General features: G+C 37.5%; 1 protein-coding gene across 3 annotated transcripts in view; it reads left to right on the forward strand.

Moving 5' to 3' along the window:
- LOC128552785 (uncharacterized) overlaps positions 1 to 18,860 on the forward strand; it is a 37,541-nt gene extending 18,681 nt beyond the window's left edge. For 2 of the 3 annotated variants that reach the window (XM_053533847.1, XM_053533849.1), the window contains 3 exons: positions 15,272 to 15,427; positions 16,508 to 16,727; positions 17,407 to 18,860. In XM_053533847.1, the coding sequence (XP_053389822.1) occupies positions 15,272 to 15,427; positions 16,508 to 16,727; positions 17,407 to 17,414 (384 nt within the window). In that variant the 3' untranslated portion in view covers positions 17,415 to 18,860. The remainder of the gene's footprint in view (positions 1 to 15,271; positions 15,428 to 16,507; positions 16,728 to 17,406) is intronic. The other variant, XM_053533848.1, reaches the window with a different exon arrangement.
- Positions 18,861 to 19,404: the final 544 nt, after the last annotated feature.

A 19,404-nucleotide genomic window follows, 5' to 3' on the forward strand; every position in this document is an offset into this window, starting at 1 on the left:
GTAATCCTATTTTCTCTAAAATACGTCTATATTCGGTGTGTTCATTTATTTGCCTTTATCTGTTTATTTTGTCTCTTGTGTGCGCGTCCGCTTGCTGGGATTACGTTTGGGAAGGCTGTGTTTTTAGAACGTTGCTTTCCCTCTTGTCTATTATTATTATTATTCTGCTTAATTTCGTCAGACACAGATGATGTTAAAGGCATTGACCTCCAGATTTTGGCTAAAAATTGATGTTTTGTTTTAAACTGTCTTACAAATACCAAATGAAGAAAAGAATAGATATCCTTGTCGAGAAACAAGACCGGTGTACAGCTCAGATTTTTCCCCAGTCAGTTTTTTTCCCGGGGAAGAAACAACCGGTTGATTTCTTCATCGTAGAAAAAAAAACGAACTGGCTGATTCTTTACCCGGGGAAAAGGTTCCGCTTGATTGCGCATAGGGGCCGCCAGAGCAAAAAAAATATGAGAAAGATCTTCAAACGACATCTCCTCCGAAACCAACGGTCCGATTTTGAAATAGTATCGCACAAATGGTCCTTATGTCATCCTCTACCAAGATTGTTCAAATTATACTGATTCGTCAAAAAGCGTGGCCGCCAGGGAGCGTGGTCACTTTTCCCTATATGTTTATAGTGGAAATTTAAAAAATCTTCTTGTATGAAACTGTTGGGCTAATTTAAAAATATTTTTACACAAATGGGCCTTGTATACCGAGATTGTTAGTATTATTCTGATTCGTCAAAAACATGGCCGCCAGAGGGCGTGGTCACTTTTCCCTTTATGTATATAGTGGAAACTTTAAAAATCTATTTGTGTGAAACTGCTTGCGCGATTGTAAAATAATTTTACACAAATGGTCCTTGTGTGACCCCCTACAAAGATTTTTCAAATCATATGGATTCATCAAAAACATGGCCGCCAGGGGGCGTTATCACTTTCCCCTGTAGCATGATTTTAAATTATTTTTACACAAAATTAATAGTCCTTATGTGACCCTTTATCAAGATTGTTCATATTATTTTGTTTCGTCAAAAACATGGCCGCCAGAGGGCATGGTCACTTTTCCATGCAGTTTTTCTCAATTAATGGGTAGGACGCCGTTCTACCACTACCAATTTTTCTAGTTCCTTTTGGCGACTCACGAATCTTGGACTCTGATTTCACCATTCTCATTAATGTTTTAGTGTTTAGATTATATTCCTTGCATGTACGGTACTGACTTCCACATCTTTTATAAAAGTCAACAATTTCTAATTTCTTTTCCCTAAAATAGGATTTCCGTTTAAGAGGCTTTTTATCCATATTGTGTTAACAGTTTTACACAGAAATGACAAACTGTAATAACAGCACAAACAACTTTTCTGGTATTCAAACTTTTATTTTCATTTACTTAGAGCATTTGCTATTCGAAAAGCATGATTATCGTAAACGATTAACGTTTCACCTGACAATAGACTTTATAATCTTTTAACACCTATCGGCTATCTAACAGGTAAGAACACTTGTCACCTGTATTTCATGATAATCAATTATCACGGCATAATACCTATAATTACGACTTTTCTGCATACTAGTATGGTGTTTGATTACCAATAATTGGATATGCGTCTTCTTTCGAGACAAAATTATAGTAAGGGCATGATATGCGCTTATTATCCCATACGGAATAACGGTAAGGCCACATGCGCTTACTTTTGATATGCGTTTATACTCGAATATGCGCTTATTTTCCAGATTCTACAGTATATATATATATATATATACAGTGGAAACTTTGAATATTTTTGTATGAAACTGCTGGCCCGATTTTAAAATAATTTTACATAAATGGTTCTTGTGTGACCTTCTACAAACATAGTTAAATATTTCCTGATTCGTAAAATAACATGGTTGCCATAGGGCGTGGTCACTTTTCATCAACGATTTCTTTTAACAATATCTCCTCGAAAACAACTGAATGGATTTTGATATAACTTTACACTACTGATCTTTTAGTAGCCCACTTTTAAGTTGTTCAAATAGTTCGATTTCATGGAACATATGGGTCTTTTTGGTTAGAAATAGGCTTTTAGCTATCAGACTTATAAAAATCAATTTTGTGCCCCCCATGAGTGGTGTGGGGCATATAGATTTGGTCTTGTCCGTGCATTCGTCCGTCCGTCCGTGTGTGCGTCTGTCCGTCCGTCCGAAGTTCATGACACACCTACCTCAAAAAGTATTTGATATAAATTGATGAAACCTTGCACGAGTCTTTATCATGTTATGAACTCTTGCGCACCTCCTATTTTTCGTGTGACTCTTCCCCCTATTTTCAGAGTAATGGCCCCTGAAATAGTCAAAAATGCACATTTTCACCTTGTGACACGCCTACCTCAAAATGTATTTGATATAGATTCATGAAACCTTGCATGAGTCTTAATCATGATATGAACTTGCTCACCTCCTATTTTTTCGTCTGGCTCCGCCCCATATTTTCTGAGTTATGGCCCCTGAAATAGTCAAAAATGCACATTTTCACCTTGTGACACGCCTACCTCAAAATGTATTTGATCTAGATTCATGAAACCTTGCATGAGTCTTATCATGATATGAACTTGCCCACCTCCTATTTTCCGTCTGGCTCCGCCCCCTGTTTGCTGAGTTATGGCCCCTGAAATAGTCAAAAATGCACATTTTCACCTTGTGACGCGCCTAGCTCAAAAAGTATTAGATATAAATTAATAAAACCTTGCATGAATCTTTATCATGATATGAACTTGAGCACCTCTTATTTTTTGTCTGACTCCGCCCCTGTTTTCAGAGTTATGGCCCCTGAAATAGTCAAAAATGCACATTTTCACCTTGTGATGCTCCTAGTTTAAAAAAGTATTTAATATAAATATAGTATATGGCCTAGAATAATGAATCCTTTTCATAAAATGTTTGTTGAGGCTATACCCCATTAAGACTGCAAACATTTGAATTATTTCCCCTTATTTGTGACAAATGTACAAGTGTGTGTGTGTGGGGGGGGGGGGGGGGGGAAGCACACCCTGTGTCCTACAGACACATTCTAGTTTTTCTAGAGCTTTGATATTTGTGGTATAAAGGTTTGACTCTCTGACATACTTCTCTAAATTATTACCCTAAGGTAAAAATCTGGCTAAGCCCCTATGTCTGACATGTACTTACTATAGGCTTTTATACAAGAAACTTTGAAAATCTTCTTCACTGAATCAATAATAGCTAGGGCTGTGTTATTTGGCGTGTGATTGTAATTTCTACCGTAATTATTCAAATTATTGCCCTAGGTTCAAAAATGTGTGTGAAATGTTTATAATATAAACTTACATAGAATAAACCTAATATTGTACCTATACAAAAACACTTCAAGCCTTGTACACAGGTGAGCGCTTTAGGGTCAATGACCCTCTTGTTACCATCCCCAATGGATGCTCCCCCAACAATTAACTGAGTTTTTGTGCACAAAAAGGGAGAAAAAATATAACTGGTAAAATGTTTTTTTTCTCTCCCCCCCGGTTGTTTTTCCCGCGTATTTTTGTGCATATACAAGGAAGAAAAAAAACTACCGGTTGTTTTTTCTCCCTCCTGTCTTTTTTGTGCATAACCTGGGTGAAATAAACAACCTGTTGGTTTTTTCTACACCCTGGTTGATTTTTCCCCACTAGTTTTTGTGCATAAACAAAGGAAAAAAAACAACCTGTTGTTTTTATAACTGTTTTTGTGCATAAACAAGGGAGAAAAAAAACTGGTAAAATGTTTTTTTCTACCCCGTGGTTGTCTCCCCTGCCCCCTAACTCCCCCCACCACACATTAATTATTTTAGCATAAATAAGGGAGAAAAAAAATCCGGTTGTTTTTTTTTTCTCCCGACTGGTTGTTTTTTCCCCACTAGTTTTTGTGCATAAACAAGGGAGAAATCAACCGGTTGATTTGTTCACCCCCTGTTTCCCACCATCCCACTAGTTTTTATGCATGAACAAGGGAGAAAAACAACCAGTTGGTCCCCCCTTATGGGTTGTTTTTCCCCTAGATTTAGTTTGTTCTCCCCCTGGTTGTTTCCCCTCCTAGTTTTTGCGTAACACAAAAAGGGTGAAAAAAAAACAACAACCAGATGTTTTTTTCCAGAGGGTTGCTTAGTTTTTTTCCAGACGGTTGCTTAGTTTTGTCCCCGTAGTTTTTGTACAAAAAGAAAAAACAAACCAACCAGTTGATTTTTTTCCCTACTCCATGTTTAGTTGTTTCCACCTTACCCGAACCAAAATTTATGTCTGAATAATACATGGCCTGACATGTTTCGACATATGTGAATAAGTGATTATTTACACAGTAATAAGGGAAGGAACTAAATAATTGTTTTTTCAACCCTAATTTGTATGTATGTTTCTACATGTGTGAATAATAGACGGTGAAGGGGGAGGAAAACGACTGGTTGGCTCCTTACCAACACCTTCCCCTCTAGTATGCATGTATCCACACGCGTGAATAATAGACGGTGAAGGGAGAGGAAAACGACTGGTTGGCTCTTTACCCCCCCCCCCCCACCCCCTCTCCAACTCTAGTATGTATGTATCTACATGTGTGAATATTAGACGGTTAAGGGGGAGGAAAACGAGTGGTTGGCTCTTTCCTCCCCTCCCCCTGTAGTATGTATATGTGAATAATAGACGGTGAAGGGGTAGGGGGCGACTGGTTGGCTCTCTCCCCCCTCCATCCCCCTCTAGTATTTATGTATCTACATGCGGGAATAATAGACTGTGAAGTAGGAGGAAAACGACTGGTTGGCTCTTTCCCCCCTCCCCATCTAGTATGTATGTATTTACATGTGTGAATAATAGACGGTGAAGGGGAGGAAAACGATTGGTATGCTCTTTCCCCCCCCCCCATTCCTCCCTCTCTTTTATGTATGTATCTACATCTGTGAATAATAATCGGTGAAGCGGGAGGAAAACGACTGGTTGGCTCTTTCCCCACTCCCCCTCTGGTATGTATGTATCTACGTGTGTGAATAAAAAATGGTGAAGGGGGAGGAAAACGACTGGTTGTCTCTTTCCCCCCCTCCCCCTCTAGTATGTATGTATCTACATGTGTGAATAATAGACGGTAAATGGGGACGAATACAACTGGTTGGCTGTATCCCCCCGCCCCTCCTCCTCTAGTATGTATGTATCTACATGCGTGAATAATAGACGGTGAAGGGGGAAGAAAACGACTGGTATGCTCTTTCCACCATCCCTCCCTCTCCTGTAGTATGTATATATCTACATGTATGAATAATAGACTGTGAAGTGGGGGGAAAAACAGGTATGCTCTTTCCCCCATCCCTCCCTCCCTAGTATGTATGTATCTACATCTATCAATAATAGACTGTGAAGTGGGGGGAAAAAGACTGGTTTGCTCTTCCCCCTCCCCCTCTAGTGTGTATGTATCTACATGCGTGAATAATAGACGGTGAAGGGGAAGAAAACGATTGGTATGCTCTTTCCCCCATCCCTCCCTCTCTATTACGTATGTATATACATGTGTGAATAATAATCGGTGAAGTGGGAGGAAAACCACTGGTTGGCTCTTTGCCCCCCCCCCCCCACCTCCCCCTCTAGTATGTATGTATCTACGTGTGTGAATAATAGACGGTAAAGGGGGAGGAAAACGACTGGTTGGCTCTTTCCAACACCCTCCCCCTCTAGTATGTATGTTTCTACATGTGTGAATTAAAGTTGGGGATGGGGGAGGAAAACGACTGGTTGGCTGCTTACCAACACCTTCCCCTATAGTATGCATGTATCTACATGCGTGAATAATAGGCGTTGAAGGGAGAGGAAAACGACTGGTTGGCTCTTTACCCTCCCCCTCGCCCACTCTAGTATGTATGTATATACATGCGTGAATAAAAGTTGGGGATGGGGGAGGAAAACGACTGGTTGGCTCCTTCCAAACCCCTTCCTCTCTAGTATGCATGTATCTACATGCGTGAATAATAGACGGTGAAGGGAGAGGAAAACGACTGCTTGGCTCTTTACCCTCCCCTCTCCCCCTCTAGTATATATGTATCTACATGCGTGAATAATAGACGGTGAAGGGGAGGAAAACGACTGGTTGGCTCTTTCCCCACTCTATGTATGTATCTACATGTGTGAATAATAGACGGTGAAGGGGGAAGAAAACGACTGGTTGGCTCTTCCCCTCCCCACCTCCAGTATTTATGTTTCTACATGTGTGAATAATAGACGGTGAAGGGGTAGAAAAACAACTGGATGGCTCATCCTCCCTCCCATTCTAGTATGTATATATCTACACGTGTGAATAATAGACGGTGAAGGGGAGGAAAACGATTGGTATGCTCTTTTCCCCCATCCCTCCCTCTCTATTATGTATGTATCTACATGTGTGAATAATAGACGGTGAAGGGGGAGGAAAACGGCTGGTTGGCTCTTCCCCACCCCCTCACCCTATATTATGCGTGAATAATAGGCGGTGAAGGGGGGAGAAAACAACTGGTTGGCTCTTTCCCCTCCCTCCCCTCTAGTATGTATGTATCTACATGTGTGAATAATAGACGGTGAAATGGGAGGAAAAGGACTGGTCGGCTCCTCTCCCCTCTCCCACTCTAGTATGTGTGTATCTACATGCGTGAATAGTAGGCGGTGAAGGGGGAGGAAAACGACTGGTTGACTCTTCCACCCCCTCCTCTCTAGTCTGTATGTATTTACATGTGTGAATAATAGACGGTGAAAGGGGGAGGAAAACGACTGGTTGGCTCTTTTCTCCCCTCTAGTATGTATGTATCTACATGCGTGAATAACAGACGGTGAAAGGGGAGGAAAACGACTGGTTGGCTCTTTACCTCCCCTCCTCCACACTTTCCCCGTCTAGTATGTACAGTGCAACCTCTGTACAGCAATACCCTTTGGGAGACGCTGATATTGACCTCTGTTGAGAGGTTGTTGCTCTATAGAGGTTAAATTAATAGTAAATTTAAGCTTTGGAAAAATTTGATGATGCTGTTGTGGAGAGGTTTTTGCTGTAGAGAGGGCCGCTCTGTAGAGGTTGCACTGTATGTGTCTACATGCGTGAATAATAGACGGTGAAGGGGGAGGAAAACGACCGGTTGGCTCTTCCCCACCCTCACCTCTTGTATGTATGTATCTACATGTGTGTATAATAGACGATGAATGGAGAGGAAAACGACTGATTGGCTCTCCCCCTCCATCCCCCTCTAGTATGTATGTATCTGCATGCGTCAAAAATAGACGTTGAAAGGGGAGGAAAACGATTGGTTGGCTCTTCCCACCACCTGCCCCTCTAGAATGTATGTATCTACTTGTGTGAATAATAGACGGTGAACTGGGAGGAAAACGACTGGTTAGCTCTTTCCTCCCCTGTAGTATGTATGTATCTGCATGCGTGAATAATAGACGGTGAAGGGGAAGAAAAAGACTGGTTGGCTCTCCCGCCCCCCTCCTCCTTCTCTAGTATGTATGTATGTACATTCGCGAATAACAGGCGTTGGAGGGGGAAGAAACTGACTAGTTGGTTCTTTCCCCCTAATGCGTATGTATCAGCATGTCTGAATAATTGGCAGTGAAGGGTGGGGGTGGGGGGACTGACTAGTTGTTTCTTTCCACCAAGTATGTATGTATCTACATTTGTGAATAATAGGCGATGAAGGGGGAAGCAAATGACTGGTGGATTTTTTCCCTCTTGTTTGTATGTTTCAACATGTGTGAATAATTCACAGTGAAGGGGGAAGAAAATGACTGGTTGATTCTTTCTCCTCTAGTATGTATGTATCTACATGAGTGAATAAGTGGCGGTGAAAGGGGAAGAAACTGACTAGTTGGTTCTTTTCCCCCAGTATGTATATATCTACATACCTGTCAGTGAATGATAATAGACTGAATGGTAAAGAGACTTGACTAGGAGGTTGTTTCCCCTTAGTATGAATGTATCTACATGTCTGAATAATACACAGTGCAGGGGATAACCAGCTAACATATTTTCGTTTTTGTGGACAAAAAATTGGGAAAAAAAAACAACCGGCTAGTTTTTCATTTTTAGGCACACAAAGTGAGATAACAACCATGGGAAACAAGAGCTGCCACTATCAGTTACAAATGACTCAAAATTATTTATGCCAAGTAATTTTAAAATCCCTTCATCTATGCCAGAGTTATTGACCGAACAAGAAACAGACCATATTAACTTTTAACCTCATAGTGTGACCTTGAGCTTAGAGCTAGGGGTTTAGGTCTTGCACAGACACATCTTCTCATTATGATGAACATTTATGCCAATTTATTTTAAAATCCCTTTACGGCGTTACATACAGCCCAGACAAGAATCTGACAGACGCATGCATGGATGCACAGACACACAGTGCAACCTTAAAATGCCCCGCTTCGAGGGGCACATAAATAATCATGGGTGAGAAAAAACCAACATTTTCTTCCCTTTTGTGTACAAAAATGAAGGGGGGTTGGGGGGGGGGGGGGGGGGGGGGATGGAAACCAACCAAGGATGCGGGAACAAATTGGGCTGTTACACCGGGTCGTCGCGGCAATAACAACTTTCCACTGTTTTACCAATATTACCACAGATGATTAATGTATTTTAAGTAAATATAGATATTTATTACTAAAGCACTTTATCTAGAGTAAAGCGTAACAGACGCTTTTCGATGTTCATTGTAAAAAAATAAATAAACAGAACCAATTGTCACGTTATTACTTAACATGCAGTTTGTCAGTAAATAAGTTTCAAAGTATTATTTAGTAATTTTGTATTTATTTCCTGATACCTAGTATTTTGTATGCCCCCCTTCGGAGAAGGAGGGGTATATTGTATTGCCGATGTTGGTATGTCGGTCGGTCGGTCGGTCTGTCGGCCGGTATGTAGATCAATCCGATTCGGATGATAACTCAAGGACGCTTGGGCCTAGGATCATGATAGTTGATAGGAAGATTGGTCATCACCAGCATATGACCCCTATTGATTTTGAGATCAGTAGGTCAAAGGTCAAGGTAACAGTGACCTAGAACAGTTAAATGGTTTCCGGATGATAACTCAAGAACGCTTAAGCCTATGATCGTGATAATTGACAGTAAGGTTATTCATGAGCAGCAGATGACCCCTATTGAATTTGAGATCAATAGGCCAAAGGTCAAGGTCACAGTGACATGGAACAGATAAACCGTTTCCGGATGATAACTCACGAATGCTTTGGTCTAGGATCATGAAAGCTGACAGGGCGCTTGGCCATGGCCAGCAAATGGTCCCTATTGAATTTAAGGCCAGTAGATCAGAGGTCAATGTCACAGTGACCCTGATTAGTTAAACAGTTTCTGAATGATAACTCAAGAACGCTTGGGCTAGAAAATTGATGGGGAGATTGACCATGACTAGCAGATGACCCCTCTTCATTTTGAGGTCAGTAGGTCAAAGGTCAAGGTTACAGTGACCAAGAACAGTTATATGGTTTCCGAACGATAATTTGAGAATGTTTGGGCCTAGGATAATGAAACTTGATAGGGAGGTTGATCATAATCAGCAGATGACATTTATTGATGTTGAGGTCAGTAGGTCTAAGGTCAAAGTCACAGTGACCCAGAACAGTTAAACGGTTTCTAGATAATTACTCAAGAACACTTGGGCCTAGGATCATGAAACTTAATAGGGAGGTTGATCATGTCCAGCAGATTTTAAGGTCAATATGTCAAAAATCGATCAAGGTCGCATTCACCTAGAGCAGTAGAATTTTTGTATACAATGACCAAATAATTTCTGTTCCTTGTGCAATTACTGAATGCATTTAGGGGGCATTTCGTGTTCTACGAGCTCTTGTTTCCCTTTTTTGTTGTCGTAGGATGATCTTGAGGCAAGTGCTTTTAAATTTCATGTTGTATTTTTAACCAAGATACGACTTTGAAATAAAACGCCATCAATACAACATCAAAGGGTATCCATTTGTTTTATGTATGTTTTATGTACGAGTCTAAAGCAGTGCCCTTCTGTGTTCTTGTATTTTACTTGTCTGTATTTAGCTCACCTAAGCAATGCTGAATTTTGGTCAGAATGATTACCTTGATGAAATCTAGGCCAAGTTAGAAAATGGATCATCTTGGGTCAAAAACTAGGTCACTAGGTCAAATCAAGTAAAAACTTTGTGTATGCGATAGAGGCTGTATTTTTCAATTAGTCTTCATGAATTTTGGTCAGAATGAAAACCTTCATGAATTCTAGGCCAAGTTTAAAAATGGATAATCTTGGGTCAAAAACTAGGTCACTAGATCAAATCAAATAAAAACCTTGTGTATGCGATAGAGGCGGTATTTTTCAATTAATCTTCATGCATTTTGGTCAGAATGATTAACTTGATAAAATCTAGGCAGAATTTGAAAATGGGTCATCTGGGATCACAAACTAGGTCACTAGATCAAATCAAAGAAAAATCTTGTGTATGCGATAGAGGCTGTAATTTTTATTTGATCTTCATGAAATTATGTCAGAATGATAGCATTGATGATATCTAGGTCAAGTTTGAATATGGGCTATCTGGGGTCAAAAACTAGGTCACAGGGTCAAATCAAAGAAAAACCTTGTGTATGCGATAGAGGCTACAATTTTTTTAGTTGATCTTCCTGAAATCGAGTCAGAATTGCATTAATGCATTAATCTAAATCAAGGGAATATTGGTCAACCTGGTTCATAAAATAGGTCACTAGTTCAAATCAAATAAAATTCTTGTGTATGCGATAGAGGCTGAATTTTTCACTTGATTTTCTTGAAATTCGGTCAGAATGATAGCCTTGATAAATTCAAGGTTAAGTTGAATATGGGCCATTTGGGGTCAAAAACTAGGTCACAGGGTCAAATCAAAGAAAAACCTTGTGTATGCGATACAGGCTGTATCTTTTCAATTGGTCTTAATGAAATTTGGTCAGACTGATAGCCTTGATGAAGTCTAGGTCAAGTTTGGATATGGTTCATCTGGGGTCTAAAACTAGGTCACTAGGTCAAATCAAAGAAACATCTTGTGTATGCGATAGAGGCTGAATTTTTGACTTAATCTTCTTGAAATTTGGTCAGAATGATAGCCTTGATAAAATCAAGTTCAAGTTGAATATGGGCCATCTGGGGTCAAAAACTAGGTCACAGAGTCAAATCAAAGAAAAACCTTGTGTATGCGATACAGGCTGTATCTTTTCAATTGGTCTTAATGAAATTTGGTCAGAATGATAGCCTTGATGAAGTCTAGGTCAAGTTTGGGTATGGTTCATCTGGGATCTAAAACTAGGTCACTAGGTCAAATCAAAGAAAATTGTTTATACTCAAGATTTTTGCTTCAATTTTAAATGCTAATTGGTCAGAATTTTTTTTCAGTGAAATCAATAGGTCAGACATGTTTACACTGTTATGATAAGTTATGGTGTGTCTCTCAGGTGAGCGACCTAGGGCCATCTTGGCCCTCTTGTTCTCTGTTAGATAGTTGTGTGTGGTTGTGTGTTTATCTTTGGTACATCAATGCCTGCGCTGTTATGGTTTACGTTGTAGTGTAACTGTGATTAAGGAACGTAGCATTCCCTTTGTATATTCATCCTTGTTCTACTTTCCCCTTCAACTCCCCCCCCCCCTCTCCCCTCCCCCTTTTATCTCTTACCACTTCCCCCCACCCCAACCCCTATCTATATTTGGCATAAATTTATATGTACTTGTTAGATTTTTGAAGCAACCCGTCTGTAATAGTTTTCCATTACAACTATTTTTATTGTGGGCCTACTTTGCAAATATGTGGCTCTGAGGCTGTGTTTTTGGTGCTCTGCTTCCGAGAAATCTACCCTTTCCAATTATCTTTTATATTATACTTTATTTATGTATGATTCCTCATGTTTTAACACGGTGCATGCTGATGCATAATTAGTTTTCGCTTTAGATTAGCACAAATGAAATAAATTAGCCAAAATGTTATAGCCCTGCCTTCAGATAATTGTTTAATGTGTCCCATCATTCTTTCTTTTACTAATTTTGTCTGATTAATTATCCACATTTGTTAGATTCTTTGTTGTAAACTGGGGCCTCCATGGCCGAGTGGTTAAGGTCGCTGACTTGAAATCACTTGCCCCTCATCGATGTGGGTTCGAGCCTAATCTGGGGCGTTGAATTCTTCATGTGAGGAAGCCATCCAGCTGGCTTACGGAAGGTCGATGGTTCTACCCAGGTGCCCGCTTGTGATGAAATAATGCACGATGGGCACCTGGGGTCTTCCTCCACCACCAAAGCTGGAAAGTTGCCACATGACATATAATTGTGTCGGTGCGACGTTAAACCCAACAAAATAAATAAAATTTTTGTAAACTATTTACAATTTGCTTAACAAAAGAATGGTATTAGAAACACTTGTAAAAACAGCATATATCGTATAAGTACTTATTTCTGGTTGACAAAAGCCGATAACGCTAACGGACGTTGTGTTATACTTAAACGGACTATAATGGCGACTTATATCGTCGTATCACAGCATGTCAGGACAAAATTTTCTGCGGATTTTAAGTCTGCGGTCGTATTGTCTTCCGCAGAAAACGTAGAAATAAAGTTCCCGCAGAAAAAGTACTTATACAGTATCTATCGCATTGCTAAGATTTATCAACAAAAGAATGATTGTTCGCAGATCGCTAAAATTACTCTACTGGAAGAATCTAAAGTAACATTTTGATTTAAGGGTAATTGCCACAGTTGCTAATATATAATATGTAGACAAAGTGCAGAACATTTCCTACGGGCAGAATGGGCGATATCGGCCAGTTAATTCCCCTGACTAAACAGGTGCGCGTATAGGTGGCGCTAAATGCGAATAGGTCCTGGAAAAGTTTGTATACATTATTTACAACATTATTCAGTCGCTGTTACTTCAAACTATATTAGTAGGTTTGGAAAGTATCCGATAATGCCATCAAAATTCAGCTGTTTATCCCTTGAGCAACTGAAGAAAGAGCTTTATTTATATTTATTGATATTCTATGCCTTGAAAAATATGAGACTCGCTGTTAGGACTGTTCTAAAGTGCATTTTCTATGTGTCAGTTTATTTATGGACTGTATGATTGTTATCTTTCTTTTAAATTGTGACAATACAGGCTTTTATTTAGCTTTACAGTATTTTTCAATATTGAAATGCCCTCCTTCGAAAATCCTTTTATCATTGAGCAAGTATTCAGACTATATTCTTAAAATAAGGATCAATATAGACAGTATATATATTCCTAAAGTTAAAACTTAATCGGGAAGATCTGCATACACAGCTTAATGCAACGAGGTCTTGAATAATACAGAAATTATAATAATAATTACTGTAAAATGTCAGAATATATGCCCTTGTGATAAAATTTCCCTTCAATTTTCCATCAGCCCAGTTAATTATTATAGCTGTTTCTCATACATTTCATGAACATATCATCCATGAGGCATAAATGATCTCTATTGACAAGTTGACATACCACGTGTTAATTTAATTCTATGGCGCTACCTCTTTAATTTTCAGTCATTTAAAATTCAAAGCAACTTGCCCACATAAAATGAAAATAAAGATCTTTACATTTAATAAAAACGCCCATAGGATTTCTAAACCACAGACCACAAATTTGTAAAGCTTTAAAAATAAAGATAATTGAGAAACCTATTAGACATTAATTCAAATTGTTAAAAGTATTAAGAAAACTTATAATACACATTACATTAACATCAGACTAACCGATCAGTATGCAGCCAGTGGATCGGAAATTTTATGCAAACTGAATGTATCCAGAGTAACCATGTGTCTATTTGAAACAAAGCTTCCATTCAGGGTTAGAATTTAGTAATATTTTCAACCAGATACATTAGCTAGCCCCTCTTTGCTTATAAATTAAACGGAAATGTGACTCGCTTAAGTTAATTCTACAACAATAATTTCAGAAATATATTACTAGCCAGCATTTTGAAATAACGAAAATTTTACAAGGCTTTAAATTTGATGCTAAAACATTAGAAACAGCTATCCAAATAGATGATATTGATAAATTACATGATTGGAATTATTTTTTGCAAATACTTTAATTACTTTTTTATTCAGCTGTCAAACGCATGAATGGTTAAGAAAAGAGTTTAACAGTATGATAAAAGCCGAGAGTACACCGCATGATAGGACCTATTCGCCCGTAGCGACACCTGTCAAATCATTTGGGAAGATAACTCAGCGAATGCTGCTATTACTTTAAACTTTGCATACTGACTGAGAATCACATTTAAAACGGAAATATGTATCAAAAATTACAGGTGCCCAGGCTTGATCTTGAAATATCTGCCCTTGAAAATCAGAAAAGGTGCCAGTAGAACTAAAATAAATTATATATTTAATCGATATCTTTTCATGAACCAACGAAAACCTCACTTACACCACTTGCCTGACTTTGCAACAAAATGTGATAGAAATCTTTCTTAGTTGAGCCTATAGCATTGTTTTTTTTCAAATGTTTGGATTTAAAAACATGGCTACCACAGGGTGTGGTATTTATTCCATCCATGTATGCAATGAGTAACTGTTGGTCGTATTTCATAGGTAGGTTCGTTCAGTAACCCTTAACTAAAATTTGTAATTAAATATAAATGGTAAAAAGCATCACCACAAGTAAGTGGTTACTTTTCCTAACATACTCTCTATTTTATACATGTAGTAGATATATTTCTTGTCAGAAACTTGTGATACGTTTTTGATATTTTTACTCATATCCGTTTTAGGACAATCGGTTACCAAGAGAAAAGACTATTGTTTAAATTATCCCATTTCGTCTAAAACCACCACTACCAAAGCGTGGCCACTTTTCTCTCTATCACACCTTTCTGTCAGAAACTAAACTGCCGACCCTAAGAAGGAAGAACTGACAGGGTTTACACATATATGAACATTTCAAAAATAAATAAAATTAATCTTTTAACACATAAACTTTGATCGTAGCAATCTTCAATTCAATATGAAGTATCATATCTACTAACGGGAGATATGAAAAATAATACACAGAAAACAAAAATAGAGGTGTTGCGCATGTGATTGATATTAAATAATAGATAATATCACATGTGCAAAACAAATAGTGATTTTGCGCATGAGATATTAAATCACTAATGAATAATTGTCCTATAATTTGACACACCCCATTGAATTAAGTCAAGAAAGACTGTAAAACATCATTTTTATTAATATACAACAAAGATATAAATATATTATAAAGTTTTGTATTCAAGATCGAAGAAAAGAGTGCTTCGCTTACATCCGGAGAAGGTATTGCAGAAAAACCAATACATTCTAACAACCCGGATATTGACACAGAATCAGCAGAAGCGTTTCAGGTTACACCAGAAAGATGTGCAATGGACGAAAAAGGACGTGTGTCGCCTGATGTAAGTGTTAGCGTTATCAGCCTAATAGATGTTGCTTCTTGAGGAAGACAATTGAAATGATAATGATCCTGCATATATAGGATGCAAATGATGATATTAATAATAATATTTTGCACCTCAAACATGAAATTTTTCAATGAGATGTGGTTACCTTGTTTCAAACACTGAAGGAGCTACAATTGTTACGTATATATCATATAGTAGAAGATTGTTGTACAGATATTTATAGTGTTTGCAATGTTTGACGTAAGCAGTAATGAAAAACAATGAACACACTTATTGATTTCCGGTAGTTGTAGGTTTCCAAGTCCTGATACATTAATGTGTTTATAATAAACCAACGTTATCGATAAAGTAGTGTCCATTTAGGACATTATCCATGCAAAATTTATTATACCCATTTACAAGACCATGAGGACTTAAATGAATGTAATTACTCTTTTACAAATAAACTCATTCATTCATGTCTTTAGGGTAATGAGTTCATACACTGCAGTTTTGTCTTAATCGAACTATTCAACTGTAATTAAGATTGTGTTTTCATTTGATAGTAATGCCAATCACTTCTCTACTTCTGTGGCCATGCTTCCATGTTTCTCAGTCTCTTTTAATGTTATTACGTTTTCGAATGTGTCCGTAGCATGGCAATTTTTTTAATGTATATGGTTATATTTCAGAAGTGTTATACGTATTATGAACTAATTCGAGTGTTTGTAAATACACTACGTATTTGATGTTTAGCGGTTTAAGGACTGGACACTTCACTTTCCTCTAGTGCTTAAGAGAGTGCAGGTAGCCTTGATAGGCAGTCCTTAAAATCACAGGGACTGAGCTTCTTTGATAGTGTTCGTCTGTTTTCTTTCGTTGGAGAGTTTCTCTTGTTATTATGTCTTCATCAGTGTCATTAATAACATTTGGATATGGTTCTTTAAGTTATATTCCTGTGTATTTCTTTGTTCAGCATATCACTTGATGGTGCAACTCAACTTGAAATGACATTTGAAAATGAAAAAAACAATCCATTTTTATTGTAAATGTTTATCAAAGACAAAAATGTACATTTGAATATGTGTTTTTAAGACTGAAGATAAGAGTGATTCGATCACATCCGAAGCACCTGAACACAAAGAATTATTGCGAGAAAGAAATGCGGAATGCAGAACAGTAGGTTTCACAGATACACAAATACATTCTGCCAACGCAGATATCAACACAGAAGCTGCAGAAACGTTTTTAAAGACACAAGAAAGTAGTGCAGGAAGTAGTGCAAAGGAATGTAAGTTTAAGCGTTACCAGAGTAGTAAGTGTTGCTTTTTCATTTATTTATTTTGCTGGGTTTAACGTCGCACGCACACAATTCTAGGTCATGTGGCGACCCCAGGTGCTCCTCCGCGCATTATTTTATCACGAGCGGGCACCTGGGTAGAACCACCGAAGGATGGCTTCCTCACATGAAGAATTCAATGCCCCGAGTGACGCCCAAACCCACATCGGTATGGGGCAAGTGATTTGAAGTCAGCGACCTTAACCACTCGGCCACGGAGGCCCCACTGCTTTTTCAAAATGAAACATATCAAACCACAGTAATGCTGTTGCTGTATGCTGGAAATGATATTTGTAGATATAGTTTGTAAGTAGAAAATTATACAATTCCTAATAAGAGGTTGATTTACTGTTCTAGTCATAGAAGGAGTTTTAGTGCCAACCATATCATATAGTTCAAGTTTTCAAAACAAATCGCTACTTTGCAAAGTTTTTAATAAAAGTCATATAAAAGATAAACAAAATCACTTGTTTGTTATCCTAGAACGTTTTTGCTACTTGATGTGTGTCTTCTTTTATTAAATTGTTCTCTATTCTCTTACTTTTAAATCAACCCGTTTCTCACACTAGTAATATTCAGCAACGTTTCTATTTCATGTTGCAATTTGTACTTTTAACACACAGTTTTACTCAATAATAAATTCCATTAATTTCAGGAGTTTGATTAACTTAACAATGGATGTGGACATAGTAGGGGTAGATGTGCCGACATGATTATTGAAATAAACAGATTGAACTAACACTTGGAGACTACAATGGTGCTGCAGCAGAATTAAGCATTGGACTCGGCACATTATGAGTGTGATATTGACTCTGTGTACATGAACCGTTGACTTAAAACTACCAAACACATTTTCTTTGGAGCCAAAATGTTGCAGTATTTACTGTGCAATTTTCTTTCAGTTTTTCTTCAATTTCTATATTTATTAAATAAGTCAGTACAACATGGACGAAACTCAGTTTTTGAAAACTTTACAGGAAAAGCAAAAAAAAAAAAAAAAAAGAAAAAAAAAACATTTTACATTCCATTCAAATGTGGTAACGAGAAACAACATCATTTACATATTTTTATCAGATAATAGTAATGTGGTAAAATATGTACACAAATATACATTGAAGACTTATTTGAAGGTTTGCCAGTTATAAATGTGTTACGCTGAAATGTTCTTAAAGTTTGGCATTAGCTCAGTGCAACAAGGTCTAAACTGAAAGATGACAACAAATTTATTAGAGATTAATCATTACAGAGGTGGTTTTTAAAAGACTATTAATTTGATATTTTCAAGTGCATCCGCTTGTCACTTTCAATATTCCATTCACCAGTTATACTCGCAAAAAGTGAAACACAATATTAATATAAAAATTTGGACTACATGTACTACAAATTACACATTAAAACATTGAATTCATTTAATCTTTTCAATTGCCACTATAAGACAAGCATACAAATTGTGTTTAATTTATTATTTAGAATACAAAATAATTCCACAATAATCTAGTTAAACGATCGTAAAGACAACAGGATAAAAAAAGACATATATTTTCTATGGTGTTTGAACATGTTACTGTATAATAGTGGTTGAGAACCTTCAAGGTCAAAGGAATTTTAATATTTATCTGCATATAGGCAACGAGAGCCTATTTGAATTTACTGTTTGTAGGCACCGAGAGCCTTTAAGATTTTAGGAGCACAATACTATTCTGTGAAAGAACGAGTGCATAAATCTTGATACAGACTACATATTTTTCATTGCATACACATCTACAAGAAAAGATATTATGAATTACATAAATTTGTTCTTTAGCCAGAGTAAAATTTAAAATGCTTTCATTAAAGAACACAACAACACAAATGAAACTGACATCAAAAATGACGTCATACAATTGATATGCAGTTTGAACGTCAGTATGAAAAATTATAATAGAGAGTTTGAGATTTCAAACCTCGCCTTCCCCTTCAACGTCTCTCATATATATTTTGGGTAAAACGTCACCGATATGCGTGTAGTTTATTTATATCACACGTTGCTACTAAAGTTTTCCATGTAATATCACGTAAGCCTAAGACTTCTCTTTATTACTATGCGAAATAAAAAGCTCAGTTTCAGGATTTCTGCTTTTTAAGTTATTTGATTATCCATATATATTATTAGACTAAATTTGACGCGAAACACTATCGATAGGTATAAGAATAATGAAGTTTTTATGGCTAATGATTTTAACTAAATACATTGAATTGAACCTGGAAGTATCAACTGATTTTGAGAAACTTTGAGATTTTGTTCAAACTTTAACTTCTACGGCATATTTGTGTCCCCAGGCGGTATCGATTATACCAGATGGGCCTTTTTGTCGTATGAAGTGAAGTTTTGAACGTCCGAATATGTGATATCACGAAAGTCGAAACTTCATTCTTTTTACATCTACTCTGTCCACATACTCGGTATCAAAGACTGAAATCTTGATGGAGGCACATGGCATGACAGTCATTTTACTTGAAAAATAAATAATTACGCGCGATTATCATTTGGTGGAATATTTTATCTTCACATCCAAATAAAATCAACCTGTTTCTGTCGGACACTTAATACGACAATTACGTTTTAATCATAAACATAAAATGGTACTAGTAAGATGGAAAATTCTTCTGAAGT

This window comes from Mercenaria mercenaria, unplaced genomic scaffold (genome assembly GCF_021730395.1).
Source record: "Mercenaria mercenaria strain notata unplaced genomic scaffold, MADL_Memer_1 contig_3153, whole genome shotgun sequence".
In the NCBI taxonomy this organism is placed as follows: Eukaryota; Metazoa; Mollusca; class Bivalvia; order Venerida; family Veneridae; genus Mercenaria; species Mercenaria mercenaria.